Source organism: Cyprinodon tularosa, unplaced genomic scaffold (genome assembly GCF_016077235.1).
Source record: "Cyprinodon tularosa strain WSP-4 unplaced genomic scaffold, ASM1607723v1 ctg560, whole genome shotgun sequence".
Taxonomy (NCBI): domain Eukaryota; kingdom Metazoa; phylum Chordata; class Actinopteri; order Cyprinodontiformes; family Cyprinodontidae; genus Cyprinodon; species Cyprinodon tularosa.
In genome coordinates this window covers 332397-351909 of record NW_024039297.1, presented here as the reverse complement: position 1 = coordinate 351909, position 19513 = coordinate 332397, and the positions used below count along the sequence as shown (strand labels likewise).

At 43.8% G+C, this 19513-nt stretch overlaps 1 protein-coding gene across 1 annotated transcript in view; it reads right to left on the bottom strand.

Annotated features, from left to right (window-relative positions):
- Positions 1 to 19513, bottom strand: part of stx1b (syntaxin 1B) — a 53385-nt gene that overhangs the window by 13565 nt on the left and 20307 nt on the right. The window contains exons 2-4 of the mRNA XM_038305643.1: positions 13785 to 13859; positions 12752 to 12851; positions 3436 to 3510 (exon numbers count right to left, since the gene is read on the bottom strand). Of these exons, the coding sequence (XP_038161571.1) occupies positions 3436 to 3510; positions 12752 to 12851; positions 13785 to 13859 (250 nt within the window). The remainder of the gene's footprint in view (positions 1 to 3435; positions 3511 to 12751; positions 12852 to 13784; positions 13860 to 19513) is intronic.

The following is a 19513-nucleotide window of genomic DNA, read 5'->3' as shown; positions in this document are numbered from 1 at the left end:
AACACTGAGCACCATGTACCGTGATTTTAACACGAAAGGAAAACATAAAAGACTAGAAAGACTAGATTTATGTTAAAATCCAAAACTGGAAAAGTTAGCTCCTGGAAGTAGCGTAGCATCCCATTTCCGGAACAGATTGACAGACAAGTGATAAAATAGGAAGTATTTAAATGCTGGATGCTCAGTGGAGCAGTGGGTAGCACTGCTGCCTTGCAGCAAGATGGTTCTGGGTTTGATTCCCGGCCCGGGGTCTTTCTGCATGGAGTCTGCATGTTCTCCCTGAGCATGCATGGGCTCTCCCCGGGTACTCCGGCTTCCTCCCACAGTCAAAAATTAGGTTAATTGGCTTCTCTAAATTCTCCTTAGGTGTGAGTGTGAATGGTTGTTTGTCTCTGTGTTGCCCTGTGAAGGAATGGTGACCTGTCCAAGATGGAGGCCGCCTCTAACCACCTCAGCTGGGATCGGCATTATTGTGTAAATGTTTCAGAAAATAAACCCTGGTTGTGGTTTTGCTTTGGGAGGATTTTGGGTTGAAGATGTCTTTACTTTAAAAACATCTCTCTCTGTAAAGCAGCGTTCCCTCTCTCTCTATTATTATTTATTGGCTGTTTAATGGGACAGATTGATCTCTGATCTGATCTGACACACGCTGATAAAGGTGCTTATTGTCGTATGTCAGCGTAAAACAGCAGCTGCTAATGAGGTTTTCCTAATTATGAGCTGAACGTCTGAGATGATGATGATGATGATGTTTGATTCTGCTTGAACGAGCTCCCAGCTCCACGGTCAGGTGGTCAGACATGGTGATGATCACTTCCTGAATTCTGCAGACCTTCCTGAGGGCTTTCACGTCTACAGTAAGGGACGCTGCAGTTTCTGTCAGCGTGGGGACAACAGCACTCTGCTGCCTGCTGGGGATTCCAATTATAGCTGCATTGCTATTCTAAGTCTGCATATCTACACCCTGTGTGTGTGAAGTCCATCTACTGGCTGCTCACATTAAAGCAGGGATGTCCTTGAACTTCCTGTATGGACCAGTGCTGCAGCAGCTCTCTCTCCCTCTCTGTAGCTTTAAGCTTATTGGCTTCTGTCTCTTTCTCTCTCCTGCTGATAAATTGCTGCTTCGGTTTCTGAATATTTCCATGTTGCAGCTGAAGGTCAGCGTGCATGGTCATCTTCAGAGGGAGAATAGATATGAATGCAGCTAGAAGAAAAACAATCAGCTCTGTTTTCTCTGACAGAAACCATCATGAACTGGAGACACGGCTTCACTGCTCAGTAAACTGTGAGCCTTTTAATTAGAGCTTATTCTCATTGTTCATAACGCCACAAAAAGAATAAGAATCACAATTAAAATCATAGAAAATAAATCAAATTCCTGGTTTGGACCCTGATGATTAGTTACTGTTTTCTCAGAGTTCAGACAGTGGAGCCAGAACCTGGTGGTCTGGTTCCAGCAGAACCTCCTCCTGATGGGAAACCAAGGAGCTGGTGGACTTTCACAGAAACAGATCCGTCCCACTGACACCTTCTAAGCACCGAGGTGTTCATCTGAATAACAAACTGGACTCCCAACACTGAGCTCTGGATCAGAAAGGTCAGAGCAGACTCTTCCTGCTGAGGAGACGGAGGTCTTCTGGACTGCAGGGGGCGCTGCTGAACACCTGCTCTGACTCTGCTGTGGCATCAGCCATCTTCTATGGAGCTGTCTGTTGGAGCAGCGGCTCATCTGTAGCTGAGAGGAAGCGGCTGGATCAGCTGATCAGGAAGGCCAGCTCTGATTGGATGCCCTCTGGAGCAGGAAGTGGGAAACAGACGGATCCTAAATGAAGATCTCTGTTGGATGATAGCCGCATTCCCACTACACTCTGAAACCGATCCGTGCCGAGTTCAGACCGAGCTCAGATCAGTTAACTCGGTTCCTTACGACCGTTTACGCACCAAGCTAGCACGGTTCCTCGCATCCTAGTGGCGATCTACGGTACTACTGCTCTCTGGACGTAAACAAGCAAACCAACATGGCAGCGCCCGTAACATTCAGGAAGTTTGTGGAGAGTCAGGCGAAGAAGGCAGCCTTTGGTGAATTTACTAACAGATTCGGCTTTAGGGAAGCGGATACGACAAACGATCGTCTAATCAGGGCTTCTAGATGCAGGAAACACCACAGACGTTAAGGTTCATCACTGCTAAGCAGAATCGTCACTGGAAATAATGTGGCGCGGTAGGAACGTTTCCTGATTACGGAGGCTGGCTGTAAGGAGATGAGGCCGTCTGCTCACACACTTCGCTGAACGCTACTGATGGACTAGCACCATGTTAGCACGGTTCGGTTGTGTCTGGCGCGGTCCGGTTCAGTTGTGCGTACCATTTACACTCCCCCACCCCCAATGCATGAAGCTGGTGCTGAACTGGACAGCTCCTTCAGTGACAGACTGCTGCACCTTAAATGCACCAGGGTGCGTTATCACAGATCCTTCCTCCCAGCAGCTGGAAGACTCTAGAACCACCATTGTTCCCAACAACCTCAACCATTTCTTCCATTCATGCTGATTCTGCTCAGTTTCTACCTTAGTCAGTTAAATAACCTGCTGCTGTCATTCTGCACATCTCTGATGTTGCTGCTATTTTCAAATTACTGTAAAAATGTCCATAGCTGCATATTGGTTATTTATTCTCCAGATACAGAATATTTCTATTGTAAAAACAATGTTTTATTTTGTTTATTTTCTTAGCTCTATTACTTATTCTGTTATTTTACTTTTTAAGGTCCCCATCGTTTGACCGATTCTGCTATAATGCTGCTACTAAACTACAGAAACAAACAAATGATTGTTTCATTAAACATTACCTGCTCTTCACCACAGATGAACATCATTTAGGATTTATTGATATCACCACTGATTAACGATGCTCCTTATCAGCTGGTATTTTATCAATACTTTTAAACAGACAATAAATATTTCTAAACATTTGGAATGATAAATCAAAAGTAAAAAATATATGTATTTTTGAAATAAAACAACATAGAAAGAACTTTAAATATATAAAAGGACAAAACATTACATCTTAAAAAAAATTAAGTTGTATAATTTTAGGAATGAGGAATATTAAAATTGAAAAACCAGGAAGTGAACAAAAACAATGAATACGCCAAAAACTAAAAGAAATTAACTTAATAAAATAATTCAGTCATTTATATTATACCTGAACTAAATATATTCTACTCTATAAACTCAAACAGACGGCAAACGGTCCCGACTTTCGAAAACAGAACAGTTTGAATTCTGGGAAAATCTGGGAGAAAAAACAAGGAAATCTAATCGTTCCATAAGAGCCTGTTGGATCCAAGACACCTGGATTCCTCAGGTCACCTGAGGAGACGAGGAACCCGTCAGCATCAGAGCGCGTAGGCTAGTGTCTGGGAAGGAGTCCTACCTTTTAATTTTGAGCGAACTTTATTGGCTGTCTTCTTGATGTCAGCTGTGAGGTCCTCCAACTCCTGCTTGGTCTCTGTGGAGAAAAGATGCGTTTCAGCTTAAAGGCAACAGAAAGTTCTCTGGATTCACTTATTTCTAAGAGGAAATCTGTCCTGATTGAGGGAGGAAATGGAATTAATGAGCCTCAGACCTGAGCTCAGAGTCTGCACTGCAAAAGGCATCAAGAAGTAACTGAACTTTTCTTACATTAAGTTTATTTACCCCTAATTTAAGTAGATTATTCCCACTAGAATGAGAAGTTTTATCGTTAACCCTTTATAGGGCACTCAGAGAAATACTTTGAAAATATCCATTTCCAAAAAAAAATGGATATTTTGATGGCAAAAAGGAATTTCGATGTAATAACAGGAAATGCCAACTTGCCCGAATATATTAGGAATAATAACAAAGTGCTTTTAGAAGAAATTCGTGAAAAGAAACACATTTTGTTTGGTACATGTGAAGTTAGAAAGCTGAGGCATATTTAACGTCCTCTAAATATGCCAGATAGAGCTCTGACTGGGCAAAGCTCACTACATACTTTTATACCTTACTCCCCCCAGGGGAACCATCCCACCCCCTGCATAAAGAACTTTCTCACACAAGAACAATTGGAGGAAAAACAAGTTGAGTTCATCAAGGCCGTTCCCTGTTAGGTTTATATATCTTTCACTGGCCAGATGGATCTCCTATTTGTTGGGGGGGGGGGGGGGGGGGGGGGGGGTGATCAAAAAGTCTAACTTGCCCTATAAAGGGTTAAAATAAAATTCATTAGATAATATTCACTTACATTATCACAATTCAATTGTTTTTTTTTCACCTTTTTTTAAAATGTTAATAGTCTTGTTCCATTGGCAAAGGCGTATTTTCTCATGGCTTTGGTTCTGTTTATGTTTTATCTTTGAGTTTTCATTGGTCTTATTTCCATTTTGTGTTATTCTAGTTATTTTAGATTGTATTTTGGTTCTCAGGTATTTCCTGTTTGCCCTCTGCTGCCCTCTTGTGTCAGTCTATTTTCCCTCGCTCCCTTCTAGACTCCTCTGTCCACACCTGCTCCCAATCTGCTGATTAGCCTGGTCTTTGTTTCTAAGGCTACATTCACACTGCAGGCCTTGATGCTCAATTCCGATTTTTTTGCGAAATCCGATTTTTTTACGTTGCTGTTCGTATTTCCAAATATATGCGACTTGTATGTGATATCCTGTGTGAACAGGTGTCATACAACACAAGTGTCCCACATGCACAGTAGAGGACGCAATGATGTCACAGGCCAGCGTGCTCTTTTTTTCTGGAAGTAAACATGGATGGTAGTGGCGGCGGCGGCGCGCATCTAGCGGTCTTTTCCAACCATAAAAACACAATCTTTTCAATATAATTAAACATAAATACTATTTTCCGCATCACCATCTGCCATGGATTTTGTTTTTCTTGCCGCTTCTGTGTAGCAAGATGCAGAATAGTGACCTATGTCGGGTATTAATGACGTTCAGGTCAAACGTTCACACACAGGTCGCATTTGAAAAGATCAGATTCGTATCGGATTCAGGACCACAGAGCCAAGTGGCCTGGGTCCGATTGGAAAAAATCGGATCTGTGTCGTTCAGACAGCCATGAAAAGATCAGATCCAGGTCGCATATGGGCAAAGAATCGGATTTGGGTCACTTAGGCTGCAATGTGAACGTAGCCTATCTCTCATATATATGCACCTCCTGTTCAGTCACTGTTGCTGGTTTATCGTCATTTTATCCAATTTAAGTTTGTTTTTCTGTATTTTTTTTAATACTGGGGATTTATGTTTTGGGATTTTTGCTTCTGTTGCCCTTTTTTTTGTTATTAAATCTGGTTTAGATTTTTTTGCAGTGTGCTGCTTTTCTGGGGCCAGGTCACAGAAAAAGCAGCAAATTTTATTTATTAACTTTATGAAGAGAAAATTTCCCAAATGTAAGATTTAGGTTGTTAAATTGTTAATGAAGCAGCTTTTTTGCTGAGCGTCTGCAGACTGAAGCTGTGCGTCTGGACCTGCAGCAGAAGAAAAGCTTTGAGGGTCAGAGGGCGAGGAAGACGAGCATTAACACCTCATCATGTCAGCCATGTTGGAAACGGCGAGCTGAAACTGCAGCAGTGCAGTCAGATTTACGAGCGCTGCAGTGCCATTCAGCCTCCTCTACCTCTGACTCACCCTGCTCCTCTCTGACCGCCGCGCTGCATCGCTTGGCTGCGGCTCCCTAACCAAGCGGGGCGTTGCTGCAGCTCTGACTGCAGGCTGCCTGCCTGTGTGTTCGACCCACTAATGTCTGCTTGTATCATCGTCTGTGTGGATGCTGAGAAATCGGTCTGACATTGAATATTCAGCAGAGGCCTAAACTGATGATCTGTAGCTGTTTCTGATAGTGAAAGAGCTTCAGGTCCATTTGTCAGCTGATATAATTACTTCAGAGGAACATTTTTGCCAGAGATCATCAGAGAAAACTCAAATACTGGCAGAAAACAAGCCTTTTAACGGCATTAGTGCCATCAGAGCGTTTTAATTGGCTGATCGTTAACCAATTAGCATTAATGAAGCTGATTGATGGGGAGACCTGCCGTCAGATCTTTATTTTCCCATCAGTCAGCAGGTGAGTCATCAGAGCCCCAACAAACGCTGACAGTTAACAGGCTCATCAATGCGCTAACGATCAATCAGCAGCTGCTCTCATCAATAACGTTATGTCACTGATTCTGTTTCAGATGTTTACTCAAACATCAAAGACATTCTGGATCCTTTGATCTTCTTCCTTTCCTTTGTTACATATTGGTTAATTGTTTAAATGGATTTTATTGATTTTTCTATTAAAGATATATTATTTGTAGGGCTGCAAATAACAAGCATTTAGCAAATTAATTAATCTGTCGATTATTTTTTTTTATTAATCGATTAATAATCAGATAGCCAAAGGTTCCGAAAGAAAATATTTTAGAAATTAAACAAGGTGAAACTGAAACTTTTCCACTTGAGGAGTTCTGCATTATAGAGCAGATTGACAGAAGGGAATGTTTTTATCTTAAATGTAGAATGTTTATACATATTATTTTACAATCTTGGTATAATTCCTGCTCTAAGTGGGTCGCTCTGTCAGAAAGGGCAGCTTTACAGTCTCTAAACTCCAGTTAGTGATTAATCAGTTACTAAATTAGTGTCTTTCAATAATCGATTAATCCAATTAACTGTTTTAGACCCAATTATTTGTGGGTTAAATTGAATATGAAAATATACATGTATTATGATTGAATTGAAAATACTTAACTATAAAGTACTGGGAATTGTTTAATATTGCGGATTTTTTAAATGACCAACGTCGTCCGGCACTCTGCTGCAAAGAACCAAAGATTGACATATTTCTGTGCAGAGAAAAAGCTGCAACTATAAGGTTTCACCTCCTAGTGAGCAATAAATGGCCGGCATGTCATTTTGATGGTAAGCAGCTGAGACGATGTTTAGCACTAATGCTAACACCGACGGCACAGACAGCAGCCTTAGACGGAGCTGATGTTTGCCTCCTTTCTCACTTTAACTTATTTCAGATTTTCTGATAAAAAAATTCCAAATATCTAAAGGAGAGGATGGGAGCGGCCATTATTATTATAGCTTATATGAGCTACGATAGCAAGAGTGAAGAAAACTAATTAACATTTTTACACTAATGCTAAACAATGACATAACCGATATGCTAGCTGATAGATTCATTCCTCTGAGGGATTAATGAACAAGAAATATGGAGGCTGTGGGTTTAGTGCAGCTGGTTTCAGGGATCAGTTAGCGCATTGTTGATCAGTTAGGGTATTGGTTATAGGGATCGGTTAGCGTATCGGTTTCGGGGATCGGTTAGCGTATCGGTTTTGAGGATCGGTTGGCGGATCGGTTTTGGTGATCTGTTAGCGTATCAGTTTCGGGGATCTGTTAGTGTATCGGTTTCGGGGACCGGTTAGCATATCGGTTATTGGGATTGGTTAGCACATCGGTTTCGGGGATCAGTTAGCGTATCAGTTTCGGGGATCGGTTAGCAATTCGGTTTCGGGGATCGGTTAGCGTATCGGTTTTGGGGATCGGTTAGCAATTCGGTTTCAAGGATCGGTTAGCGTATCGGTTTCGGAGATCGGTTAGTGTATCGTTTCGGGGATCGGTTAGCGTATCGGTTTCAAGGATCGGTTAGCGTATTGTTTTTGGGGATCGGTTAGCACATCGGTTTCGGGGATCAGTTAGCGTATTGGTTTTGGAGATCGGTTAGCACATCGTTTCGGGGATCGGTTAGCACATTGGTTATGGGGATCAGTTAACGTATCGGTTTCGGAGATCGGTTAGCGTATCAGTTTCGGGGATCGGTTAGCATATCGGTTATTGGGATTGGTTAGCACATCGGTTTCAGGGATCAGTTAGCGTATCGGTTTCAGGGATTGGTTAGCACATCGGTTTTGGGGATTGTTAGCACATTGGTTTCGGGGATCGGTTAGCGTATCGGTTATTGGGATTGGTTAGCACATTGGTTTCAGGGATCAGTTAGCGTATCGGTTTCAGGGATTGGTTAGCACATTGGTTTTGGGGTTCGTTAGCACATTGGTTTCGGGGATTGGTTAGCGTATCGGTTTCAGGGATTGGTTAGCGTATCGGTTTCAGGGATCGGTTAGCACATCGGTTTTGGGGATCGGTTAGCGGGGGAGCAGTATTTCAGGGTGTGTTTTCTGTTCTGCAGCCCAGTGGGGATCAAAGGCCATCAGGGCAGAATAAATTCCCCGATCGGTGTGAAAAGCAGCCTATAGGTCTCTCTACGGGTTTAGCTCTTGTGTTGAAGAGTGAGTTTGAATTTTTCTGTCTGGAGGCGATTTAGCGAGGAATCAGAAGTGGGTCATCCAGGTCCAGGAAGTAAAAACTCTGCCTTGTTTTCCTTCATCCCGTTCAGCGAAGCAGGTGATTGGTCTTCAAAGTGGAGCCAGAAATGAGGGGATTTCTGAACAAAACCTTTACTTTCTGGACCTGGATTATCCACCTCTGGGAGGACATGGCATGAGTGTAGATTAAATTAAAATATTACAGTGAATGTTATGTTTCTGCTGCATTGGAGGCATCTGACACATTATTTATGATAACACCTCACTCATATTTAAAAGCAAAGAATCTATCATTAAACCTAATAGTAAGGATTATTAAATTGGATTAGGATTTCAGAAAAGGTTTCCTATCATATATAATCAACAGAAGCCTGTAAACCTAGATTAACAGAATATCTAATTCAAATATTGCTCCTTTTTTGTAAAGACCAATTTTTTTCCTCTGGAGATGCCAATATGTTCTGACAGAAACCTTAAAACCATATTTAAAACCAGTTTGGCCGATGAGATTAAATATAAAGAGAAAACAAAATGAGGAGTTAGTTTGATCTCAAATGGCTGCGGCGTACATCTGTACCCCTCCGCTCTCACTACAACTCCCATCATGCATTATTCAGGCTGAAACATGGCTCACTGGCAGCTGAGAGGGAGCTGACCCAGAACTGAGGAGAAAACGGAAAAACGAGAGAAAGAGATGAATTTTCAGCAGGAGGAGGAAGGAGAACCGGAACGTCAGCTCAGATGAACGTCAACAGACGGCTGGTATCTCACTCTGAGTTTTAATCACTGAGACCAGACTCAGAACAATAAAACATTTCCAGAATGGGAATGCTGGTAACACCAGGAATGTTTCAGTCTGGATGGGATCAGAAACGTTGGTCTTGTTTTGTTGTTCAACTTTCTGACAGAAAAACATTGATTCCCTAATAATGTATTTTTCCTCAATAAATCTTCAAAACTGTTTCGATTGTGGGTTATTTTTCAAAAAAACAAAACTATTATCAGGCTTTTGACAGTCTACGTATTAAGGGCTTCAGCAGAGGTTCTGTTTCTGTCCACAGAAACCGGGGGGGGGGGGTCAATCTAATCAGCAGAGCTGCTGCTGTTACTTTAATATTAGTGAGGAACGTTTTCTTCAACCAATCAGATTTCAGATTTGCCCCAGAGGGCCGGCAAGAGGGCCCGCCCCTACGTCAGCATTTTCTGTCCTCTGATTGGTAAGAGCTAAATGTTTACAGCCAAGTTAAGCTAGCGAGAGAGAAGGCTAATTTATGCTCAGAAACCAGGCTGTTTGCGTGTGTGTTGCAGTTAACGCAGATCATTTCTAGCTGACTGCAGACAGGAGGCCTCTGATTGGTCAGTTCTACATCCGCTCTACACTATGCGTATTTCCTGTTTGGTACTTAATAGCAGAAACTCGTAGTTACTCGCGAGGAGAATAGGACGAGACTGCAGAGTTTACAAATCTCCACCCCACTCTGCAGTCTTCAGCTTTCTCCTCGCTATTTATTGAAGAAAGGGGATGTCCCTAATTACACCAGCTGAGGTTTAACTAAGGGGAAGGGAAACAAAAGGATCTTACTTTAAACCTCAACACATATGTTAAAACAATTGAATTGTTCCAAGAACACATGTTTAGAAGAAACATGTGATAGAGGATGTTCAGGCCTCTTTCACAACCCGTCCGTTGCATGACCTTTATCTGGAACGATCTTTAGCAAGAGTTAATAAACGATGAATCACACATTATACATCATAATAGTTCATTAGAACACAACCCATGAAACACAAACGGAGTATAAATAAAATATTTCTAACACAGAAACTCCGGCTGTAGCTCCGTCCACCATGCCTGGCACACCTCGGACACTATCACAGACACCGTGCAGCTAGTGCAACGCTAGTTTGTAGCTCTGTGCGACGGTCTGTTGGTTTGCATCCGAAGCCAAAACACCCAGCGCCACGGCCAGACTTTGGGGAACACTCACGGGGGAACCGTGTGTCGTCCGGCGTTCGATGAGGGGTTGCATACGGCGAACAAGCTCGTCAAACTGACACAAGGACACCTACGATTTTATTGGCCATAAATCAAAAATACCTGTGTCACACCTGCGACACACTACTGTCGGAGGATAACCAGCCCTAGAGAAACACCCTCCTGCATCCGGACCTTTAAGGAACAGACATAAAGTCTGGTTATCGTCCCGCAGCAGTGTGTCGCAGTGAGCTTGATGCAGATATTCATGATTTCTGCCCAATATTGAAGCGTGGTCTGCGCTATGTTATTCCACGCCACAACGCCAGAGGGCCAATCAGGAACTAGCTGGGGGTCTAGATACGGCCGAGGCGGTGAGGAAGTGGGGGCAAGTTTGTGTGACAACAGAGGGACATGAGGGCCAAAAAGAGCGGGGATCCAGGTGGAAAAAGGGTCCCAGCGTTCTCGCGCACCTCGCTTTGCTAGCTGCTCCATCTTCACCAGTAGTTTTCCATAATGGTGGTCAGACAAACAAAGCCAGCCGGTAAGGAACCAAACAGGAAATACGCATAGATTAGAGCGGATGGAGATCTGACCAATCAGAGACCTCCTGTCTGCGGTCACCTACAATTTGGGAGAGGTGCAGGTGTCTGTTGGGGTGGGGGGGTTATCTGCGTTCACTGCGACACACGCAGACCACCTGATTTCTGAGTATAAATCAGCCTTTTGTGTTCTGGTGTAAGAAACAGACGTTCCAGGTGGTTTAACTCTAAATTCCAGCAGTTTAACCTTTAATTTCTTTCTCTAGAAGTTTCATTTTTATGTCGACGTTAGTTTCAGGTTAATTTATCTTATTGTCAATAATAATACTGATTACATTTAACTTGATATCATATGTTTGATAAACACTAAAAATCTCCTCAGATGAACATTTGTCAGTGGAAATGAGAACCAATGCAGGGCTGGTCTACAGACGTTACTCACATGTGGTTAAGCTCAGGTCTCCTCCAAGCTTAACGTCGCGTCATGCAGTTTAAAAAGCAGGACCATGCAGACACAACAGGAAGAACAGAAACTAGGAACATATGGAAATGAAAACAAAATATAATCATTGTTCATCATGCAGGAAAAAAAACACACATGGAGAAAAACATGCAAAATGATCAGAAGAAAAAAAAAATCAAAGACGTTTGGAAAGAGAAACATTTAGGAGGTTTGACTGCCTGACATGTTGGATTCTGGTTCTGACAGGAGGCTGAAGGTTGGAGCCTGATGGAGGTTCTTTAGGTTTAATCTGACCCAGAACCGGACCAGAATCTGACCCAGAACCGGACCAGAACCTGACCCAGAACCGGACCAGAACCTGACCCAGATCCAGACCCAGATGCTGACTCGGCTCCACCCGACCGTCTGCAGCAGGCTCAATGACAGCGAGTCATTCCAGCTGAGTCACAGCCTACCGGGTCAGAGCGCCGTGCCCTCCCATCCAAAACACTTTCATTTCTTCTTCAGGTGTCGGGAGGAGCAGCGGAGCGACGGGTGGAGCGCTCAGTGGCGTTCTGCCAGCAGGCTCCTTGGAGGATTGGATACGGAGCAGCAGAGCTCATCAGGAAGCAGTTAACAGGATGACATTTCACTTGGAGGCTCCGGGTCGAGCTGCTGAAGGCTTTTAATGCGATGATCAGAACCATCCGTCTGTGTTTACTCCAGAGAGACGCTCAACGCAGCCTGGAAGCGTCTGTCTGGTTTTACCAGAGAGCCAGAACTCCGACCACTGGGTTCCAGTGATCTGGAACCACATAGGATACTGGTTCATTTGGTCCAAGCCAGAACCATAAGTTAGGTCTAACCCAGTCCTGGTTCTAAAGGTTTTCAGAAATGAACTTTGGCAGAAAGTTCCTATTGGCTCAGAGACGAGCCAATCAGGAGCTGGGAAAGCCTGACCAGTTCTGAGCTCACCGGATCAGGAATGTTCGCTCACAATTCTGGAAACATCAGGAACATTCAGCAGGAATGACAGACAGCGGCCTGTGGAGCTGAACCAGTTCCTGCTGGGATTTGGATCTAGAAGAACAGGAAGCAGCTGATCAGCCCACTGAAGCAGAACTGAGCAGAAGCTGGAGGCTCCAGCGGGTCCCTGCAGATCTGCAGCATGTTGGACTTTATGGACCTGAAGCTTAGCTGCATTACAGCTGAGGGGGAAAATGGGTCGGCTTGGTGACCCAGGATCCAAGCCCGGTCAGAGGGAGGTCAGCAGGTGGTCATGTGACCCTCCTTCCAGCACCAACTGCTCAGATATTTTAATGTTGTTTCATTATGATTCTAAAGAACCTTCCTGTGATTCTTCAGGCTGTTTTTCCAGCCTGAAGACCAGAACCAGACTCTCTAGGTGATGCAGGCGTCAGCGGGGGGGAAGAGGCTTAGCGGAGGTCTTACTTTCGTCAGGGTTCGGCGCGGCAAGGATGGCGCTGTGCTGCTTCTTCACCTGCTCCACATCCTCTGACAGCTTCTCTATGCAGCCTCGGATCTCCTCCACCTGAAGCAGAGACAGGAACCCAGTGGATCAGCCTCCAGGACAGCTTCACACAAGGACAGCTAGCTTTGGCTCATTTAGCATCAAATAAGTAGTAAAACTAAGCCCCCTTATAAAAAAGTTCAACATCAATCCACTGGACTTTGTTTCAGCCCAACAAAGCCTGGTTTAAGGTTAGAAAACATGCAAATAGAAACGGATGAACAGGTTTGGAATGAGGTTCGAAAAGAGGCGGACCTGTTCGTCCAGTTCAATTTGCATTTGATCTGAAGAATCGACCCGAAAAGGGCAAAAATCGTACAGTCTAAGCCCGGCTTTAGCAAAACTTCATCTAAGCCTTCAACTTGGATGTTAGATCCAGTTCAAACCAGGTTATTTAAGGAGGTATTCCCTTTGATCTCCTCCTCCATTCTAGATGTGATTAATCTATCTCTGTTACAGGGATACGTACCAAAGGCTTTTAAGGTTGCTGGAATCAAACCTCTGCTTAAGAAACCGTCTATTGACCCAGATGACTTGATAAATTATAGACCTATATCCAATCTTCCGTTCTGATCTAAAACTATGGAATATTTTGGCTAAATGAGTGGGTGACCACTTTCAGAAAGGTGTCAGCCACTGCTGTTCTAATCTAGCCATCTGCAAAATAAAAAATATTCAAATTATTATCCCAAATATATATTCCCCCCAACCTGACCCCTACGTGACCCCAGTGTTTTATACTTCCTCTCTTCCTAAAAGCTCAAACTAGCAGAGCTTCTTCAGGATCAGAATCAGACCGTCTCTCTGTGGATTGTTGTGAATAAACTCTGTTTCTTTTCCGCTCAGGTGAGTTAAATTGACACTCAAACGGATGGATCAGCTGTTTGCGTGTGAAGCTGGAGCCTCGAGGGAGGATCACTCACTGACCACTGGACGTGCGTCTCCGTGTCTCACCTGTTCGAAGAACTCATCCATGAAGTGGTCCCTGTCCACTTGCACCACCTCTTCATCATCATCGCTGTCCTTAGCCTGCAGACATGAAGACAGGATGAAGGTGAGAACCTGAATGACTCTGATTGCTTCAAACCGATCACATGAAATCCATCAGTACAGAAATAAACAGGAGCTTAAAGCAAAGATAAGAAAGAAACCAGGAATCTGCTGCGATGCACCACGAGTCGTTTGGATCGATTGTTTTTTCCGAACTGACCGCTGCTTTCATCGGTTTCATTTCCATCAGCTTGATTTGTTCCTTTCATTATTTCTGCAGACTTTGCCTCCAGAGAATTCTTTTTTTTTAATCCTGTTTTTCTGTCGAGCTTCAGACCTCTGGCCTGGATTTAATGGCTCCATGTTTCACACATCTGAAGGAAGCGTCCATGAAGACAATGAGAGTCCAGGGAGGAGCTGATCACTGCAGATGTTCAATTATTAAACATGTGAAAGGACAGCCAGTCCGAGGAGAGTTCTGGATGGGTTCTACAAAACCAGTTCCCCAAAATGGATCATCTGGCTGCAGACTACCTGGTAACTGGACCAGACCGAATCCAATCACTAAAAAAAGCTTGCTCAAAAATCTCCTTTCTGTGACGATGAAGCAGAAGGAGGTTCTACTGACTGAAGGAGGAGGTTCTACTGACTGAAGGAGGAGGTTCTACTGTCTGAAGGAGGAGGTTCTACTGACTGAAGGAGGAGGTTCTACTGACTGAAGGAGGAGGTTCTACTGTCTGAAGGAGGAGGTTCTACTGACTGAAGGAGGAGGTTCTACTGACTGAAGGAGGAGGTTCTACTGTCTGAAGGAGGAGGTTCTACTGACTGAAGGAGGAGGTTCTACTGACTGAAGGAGGAGGTTCTACTGTCTGAAGGAGGAGGTTCTACTGACTGAAGGAGGAGGTTCTACTGTCTGAAGGAGGAGGTTCTACTCACTGAAGGAGGAGGTTCTACTGTCTGAAGGAGGAGGTTCTACTGACTGAAGGAGGAGGTTCTACTGTCTGAAGGAGGAGGTTCTACTCACTGAAGGAGGAGGTTCTACTGACTGAAGGAGGAGGTTCTACCAGCTGCTGACAGACGTTCTAAAGCAGGTCTGCCCAAAGTTGGTCCTCCTGGGTTTAAAGGTTTCCTGCTTCACAGGAAGTCTAGTCTACTGACTACAAAGGAGGTTCTACTGACTACAGGAGGAGGTTCTATTGACTAAAGGAGGAGATTCTACTGACTTAATGAGGAGGTTCTACTGACTACAGGAGGAGGTTCTACTGACTGAAGGAGGAGCTTCTACTGACTACAGGAGGAGGTTTTACTGACTACAAAAGGAGGTTCTACTGACTACAGGAGGAGGTTCTACTGAGTACAGGAGGAGGTTCTATTGACTGAAGGAGGAGGTTCTACTGACTACAAAAGGAGGTTCTACTGACTACAGGAGGAGGTTCTATTGACTGAAGGAGGAGGTTCTACTGACTACAGGAGGAGGTTCTATTGACTGAAGGAGGAGGTTCTACTGACTGCAGGAGGAGGTTCTACTGACTTAGGGAGGAGGTTCTACTGACTGAAGGAGGAGGTTCTACTGACTTAATGAGGAGGTTCTACTGACTACAGGAGGAGGTTCTACTGAGTACAGGAGGAGGTTCTATTGACTGAAGGAGGAGGTTCTACTGACTGCAGGAGGATGTTCTACTGACTTAGGGAGGAGGTTCTACTGACTTAGGGAGGAGGTTCTACTGACTGAAGGAGGAGGTTCTACTGACTGCAGGAGGATGTTCTACTGACTTAGGGAGGAGGTTCTACTGACTTAGGGAGGAGGTTCTACTGACTGCAGGAGGATGTTCTACTGACTTAGGGAGGAGGTTCTACTGACTTAGGGAGGAGGTTCTACTGACTGAAGGAGGAGGTTCTACTGACTGCAGGAGGAGGTTCTACTGACTGAAGGAGGAGGTTCTACTGACTACAGGAGGAGGTTCTACTGACTACAGGAGGAGGTTCTATTGACTGAAGGAGGAGGTTCTACTGACTACAGGAGGAGGTTCTACTGACTACAGGAGGAGGTTCTACTGACTACAGGAGGAGGTTCTACTGACTGAAGGAGGTTTTACTGACTGAAGGAGGAGGTTCTACTGACTTAGGGAGGAGGTTCTACTGACTTAGGGAGGAGGTTCTACTGACTGAAGGAGGAGGTTCTACTGACTGCAGGAGGAGGTTCTACTGACTTAGGGAGGAGGTTCTACTGACTTAGGGAGGAGGTTTTACTGACTGAAGGAGGAGGTTCTACTGACTGCAGGAGGAGGTTCTACTGACTTAGGGAGGAGGTTCTACTGACTGAAGGAGGAGGTTTTACTGACTGTAGGAGGAGGTTCTACTGACTGTAGGAGGAGGTTCTACTGACTGTAGGAGGAGGTTCTACAAGCTAATTTCAACCCGGAACCAGTAGGAAGTCCAACTTGTCTGTGGATCGTGAGTCGGACTCTAACAGGAACCGTTTTTCAGCTCCTTGCAGGTTCTAAAGATTTAGAAGATGCTTCTGGTTCTGACTCAGTTCCAGGTCCAAAAGAACCGCAGGTTTGTTGATCAGCTGCTGCTTTTAATTAGTAGATCCAGAACATCGGTTCAAACACGTCTTCCTCTAAATTGGCTTGGAGATCAATTAAAACAACAAACGGCCTCTGAGGATCTGGACAACAATCCCACAGCTGCTCTCAGCTGATAAAGTCCGGTCGGCTCTCGTCCAATCAGCATCCTCCGTCAGCGACAGCAGAACAAACAGCTCTTTGTGTCTGAGGGAGGTTATCTGCTGGACGCACCTCAGCCAAGGAGCAAAGCCTGATGGGAAATATTTCACCTCCTCCTTTGATCCAACCCAAAGGTTTAGAAGAACAGGCCATCCTACAGCAAACTGGGTCCAGCAGCAGGAGGTTCTTCTAGATTCTGATGTTCTAGAGTCTGACTGAAGGAGGAACTGATTCATTCTGATGTTTTAGGAAATATCTGTCCTTTCAGAACCACGGAACAGCGACGCTGCCGAACATCCGGGTCACAGGTTCCTCCTTCAACCTCGAAGTGTCTCTAATACAAATCACTTTATCATTTGAAGGAGAACCGATTCGACTGGATCCGACCGGTTCTAACCTGATCCGAAAGAGTGAATCAGGACCCGACTGAATTCTGCCGGATCTGTTTAAGCGGTCATATTTGGGTCCAACAGGACCAGGAAGGGACTAACTTTGTCCCCAGTGTGTCTAACTGGAGCTAACAGAACTGATCTGATACCTTCTGATTTGGTCCTACTGAATCTAGAAAAGTCCATCTTTATTGACCCTTATAAACGGGACAGTTGTTCATCCCCTCACCTAGAAAGCCCAGCAGAGGATGATCTTCCTGCAGCAGCTGAAACAATTCAACCTGCCTTAAAATAAGGAAACACAATTGAATTGTCTTATTTTAAGTGCATATTATCTAATTATAAAATTCCATTGGCAAACTATCTAATTTACCTACTCAAATTAAGGGTAAACACTCTTAATATAAGACATTTTTACTTCTTTCTAGATCGTTTTCCAGTGTTGGATCTAAATCCTCCAGTGGAATCAGAGTTAAAAGGCTGATCGAAGAACAGACTCATTCTAAGTGTTAAATTTCTGTCTGCCTGCCTGCAGCTGGGCATCGGTTCTGCAGATGGTTCGTTGTTCCCAATCGCTTGGGGCCAAAATGCAGCTCATCTGAAACTGGGTCGTTCTACTTCTTGAATTCACAGCTTTAGAGATAATGAGGAAGGATCTGCAGGCAGCGATGAGTCGCTCATCCTTCAGCTTTAGTCTGAGCTGCAGTTTAAACCCGACCCAGTCCTGCCTCCTGATCACAACCTGCAGCTTTTAAAGGGAAACGACTCGGACTGGTGGCCTTCCAGCCTCCTGTCCTCCCACTGATTCAGCTGTCGGCTCAGAACCTTCCAGGGTTCAGATCTGGTTCTAGGGTTCAGCTGGGGATCAGGTTTCAGGGCTGAGAAACGCGGCAGCGTGTCACCAATCGTCTGTGTCTGACTCAGACAGCGTCCCTGAAGGCACCACGGGCCCCTGTGGAAATCCTCCACAGAGGATGTGACAGCAGAGGAGCCGATAACCTTCAGAGAATCAGCTGATCTGAGAGACATCCAGGCATTAGACCGAGCCCAGACCGCTGCTGAGATCACCTCTCTGATAAACAGAAACTTTATCAGGAAAATTAGGTTATGGGGAAAAATCATTTCCCAGAATATAAAAGTAAAACATGCAAAGAGACTTTAGATCATCTAAAAACAAAGAAGTAAAATAAACAAAAGGAAACAATTTAGAACTAAAAAAACTATTATATAAAGAAAAAAAAACAGAAAATAAGTTCAAAGAATATAAAAAATGAATAAAATTAACTTCCAATACAAATATGAGGAAATGATTCCTTAGTATTTGGAATATTTTTTTTTTATAAAAAAAAAATAAAATAAAAATATTAGGACTATTATCAAATTTAATCTAACTTTAAATGAGGAAAAGAAAAAGAACTGAGAAAAAATTTAGAGATTTAATTCAATTAAATGACTGATTTGAAATCATTTATATCCAAACTAAATTCTGTCGTTTTATTGCTTGTAAAGTTATTGTGGACCCAGCAGCCAATAAGCATTAGCCCAATGGAAACAGCTTCTCTGTGACTCCTGAGGGGGGCGCTGCTGAGCTGCTGATCAACGACTCCATGCAATCTGCTACTAGTCAATGACTCAACACAATCTGGTACTAGTCAATGACTCAACACAATCTGGTACTAGTCAATGACTCAACACAATCTGGTACTAGTCAATGACTCAACACAATCTGGTACTAGTCAATGACTAAACGCAATCTGCTACTAGTTAATGACTCAACGCAATCTGCTACTAGTTAATGACTAAACGCAATCTGCTACTAGTTAATGACTCAACACAATCTGGTACTAGTCAATGACTCAACACAATCTGGTACTAGTTAATGACTCAACACAATCTGCTACTAGTCAATGACTCAACGCAATCTGCTACTAGTTAATGACTCAACGCAATCTGCTACTAGTTAATGACTAAACGCAATCTGGTACTGGTCAACAAGTCATTGCAATCTTCTACTAGTCAACGACTTGATGCAATGTGCTACAAGTCAACAAGTCGATGCAATCTTCTACTAGTCAACGACTTGATGCAATGTGCTACAAGTCAATAAGTCGATGCAATCTTCTACTAGTCAACGACTTGATGCAATGTGCTACTAGTCAACAAGTCGATGCAATCTGCTACTAGTCAATGACTCAACGCAATCTGGTACTGGTCAACAAGTCATTGCAATCTTCTACTAGTCAACGACTTGATGCAATGTGCTACAAGTCAACAAGTCGATGCAATCTTCTACTAGTCAACGACTTGATGCAATGTGCTACAAGTCAATAAGTCGATGCAATCTTCTACTAGTCAACGACTTGATGCAATGTGCTACTAGTCAACAAGTCGATGCAATCTGCTACTAGTCAATGACTCAACGCAATCTGGTACTGGTCAACAAGTCGATGCAATCTTCTACTAGTCAACGACTTGATGCAATGTGCTACTAGTCAACAAGTCGATGCAATCTTCTACTAGTCAACGACTTGATGCAATGTGCTACAAGTCAACAAGTCGATGCAATCTTCTACTA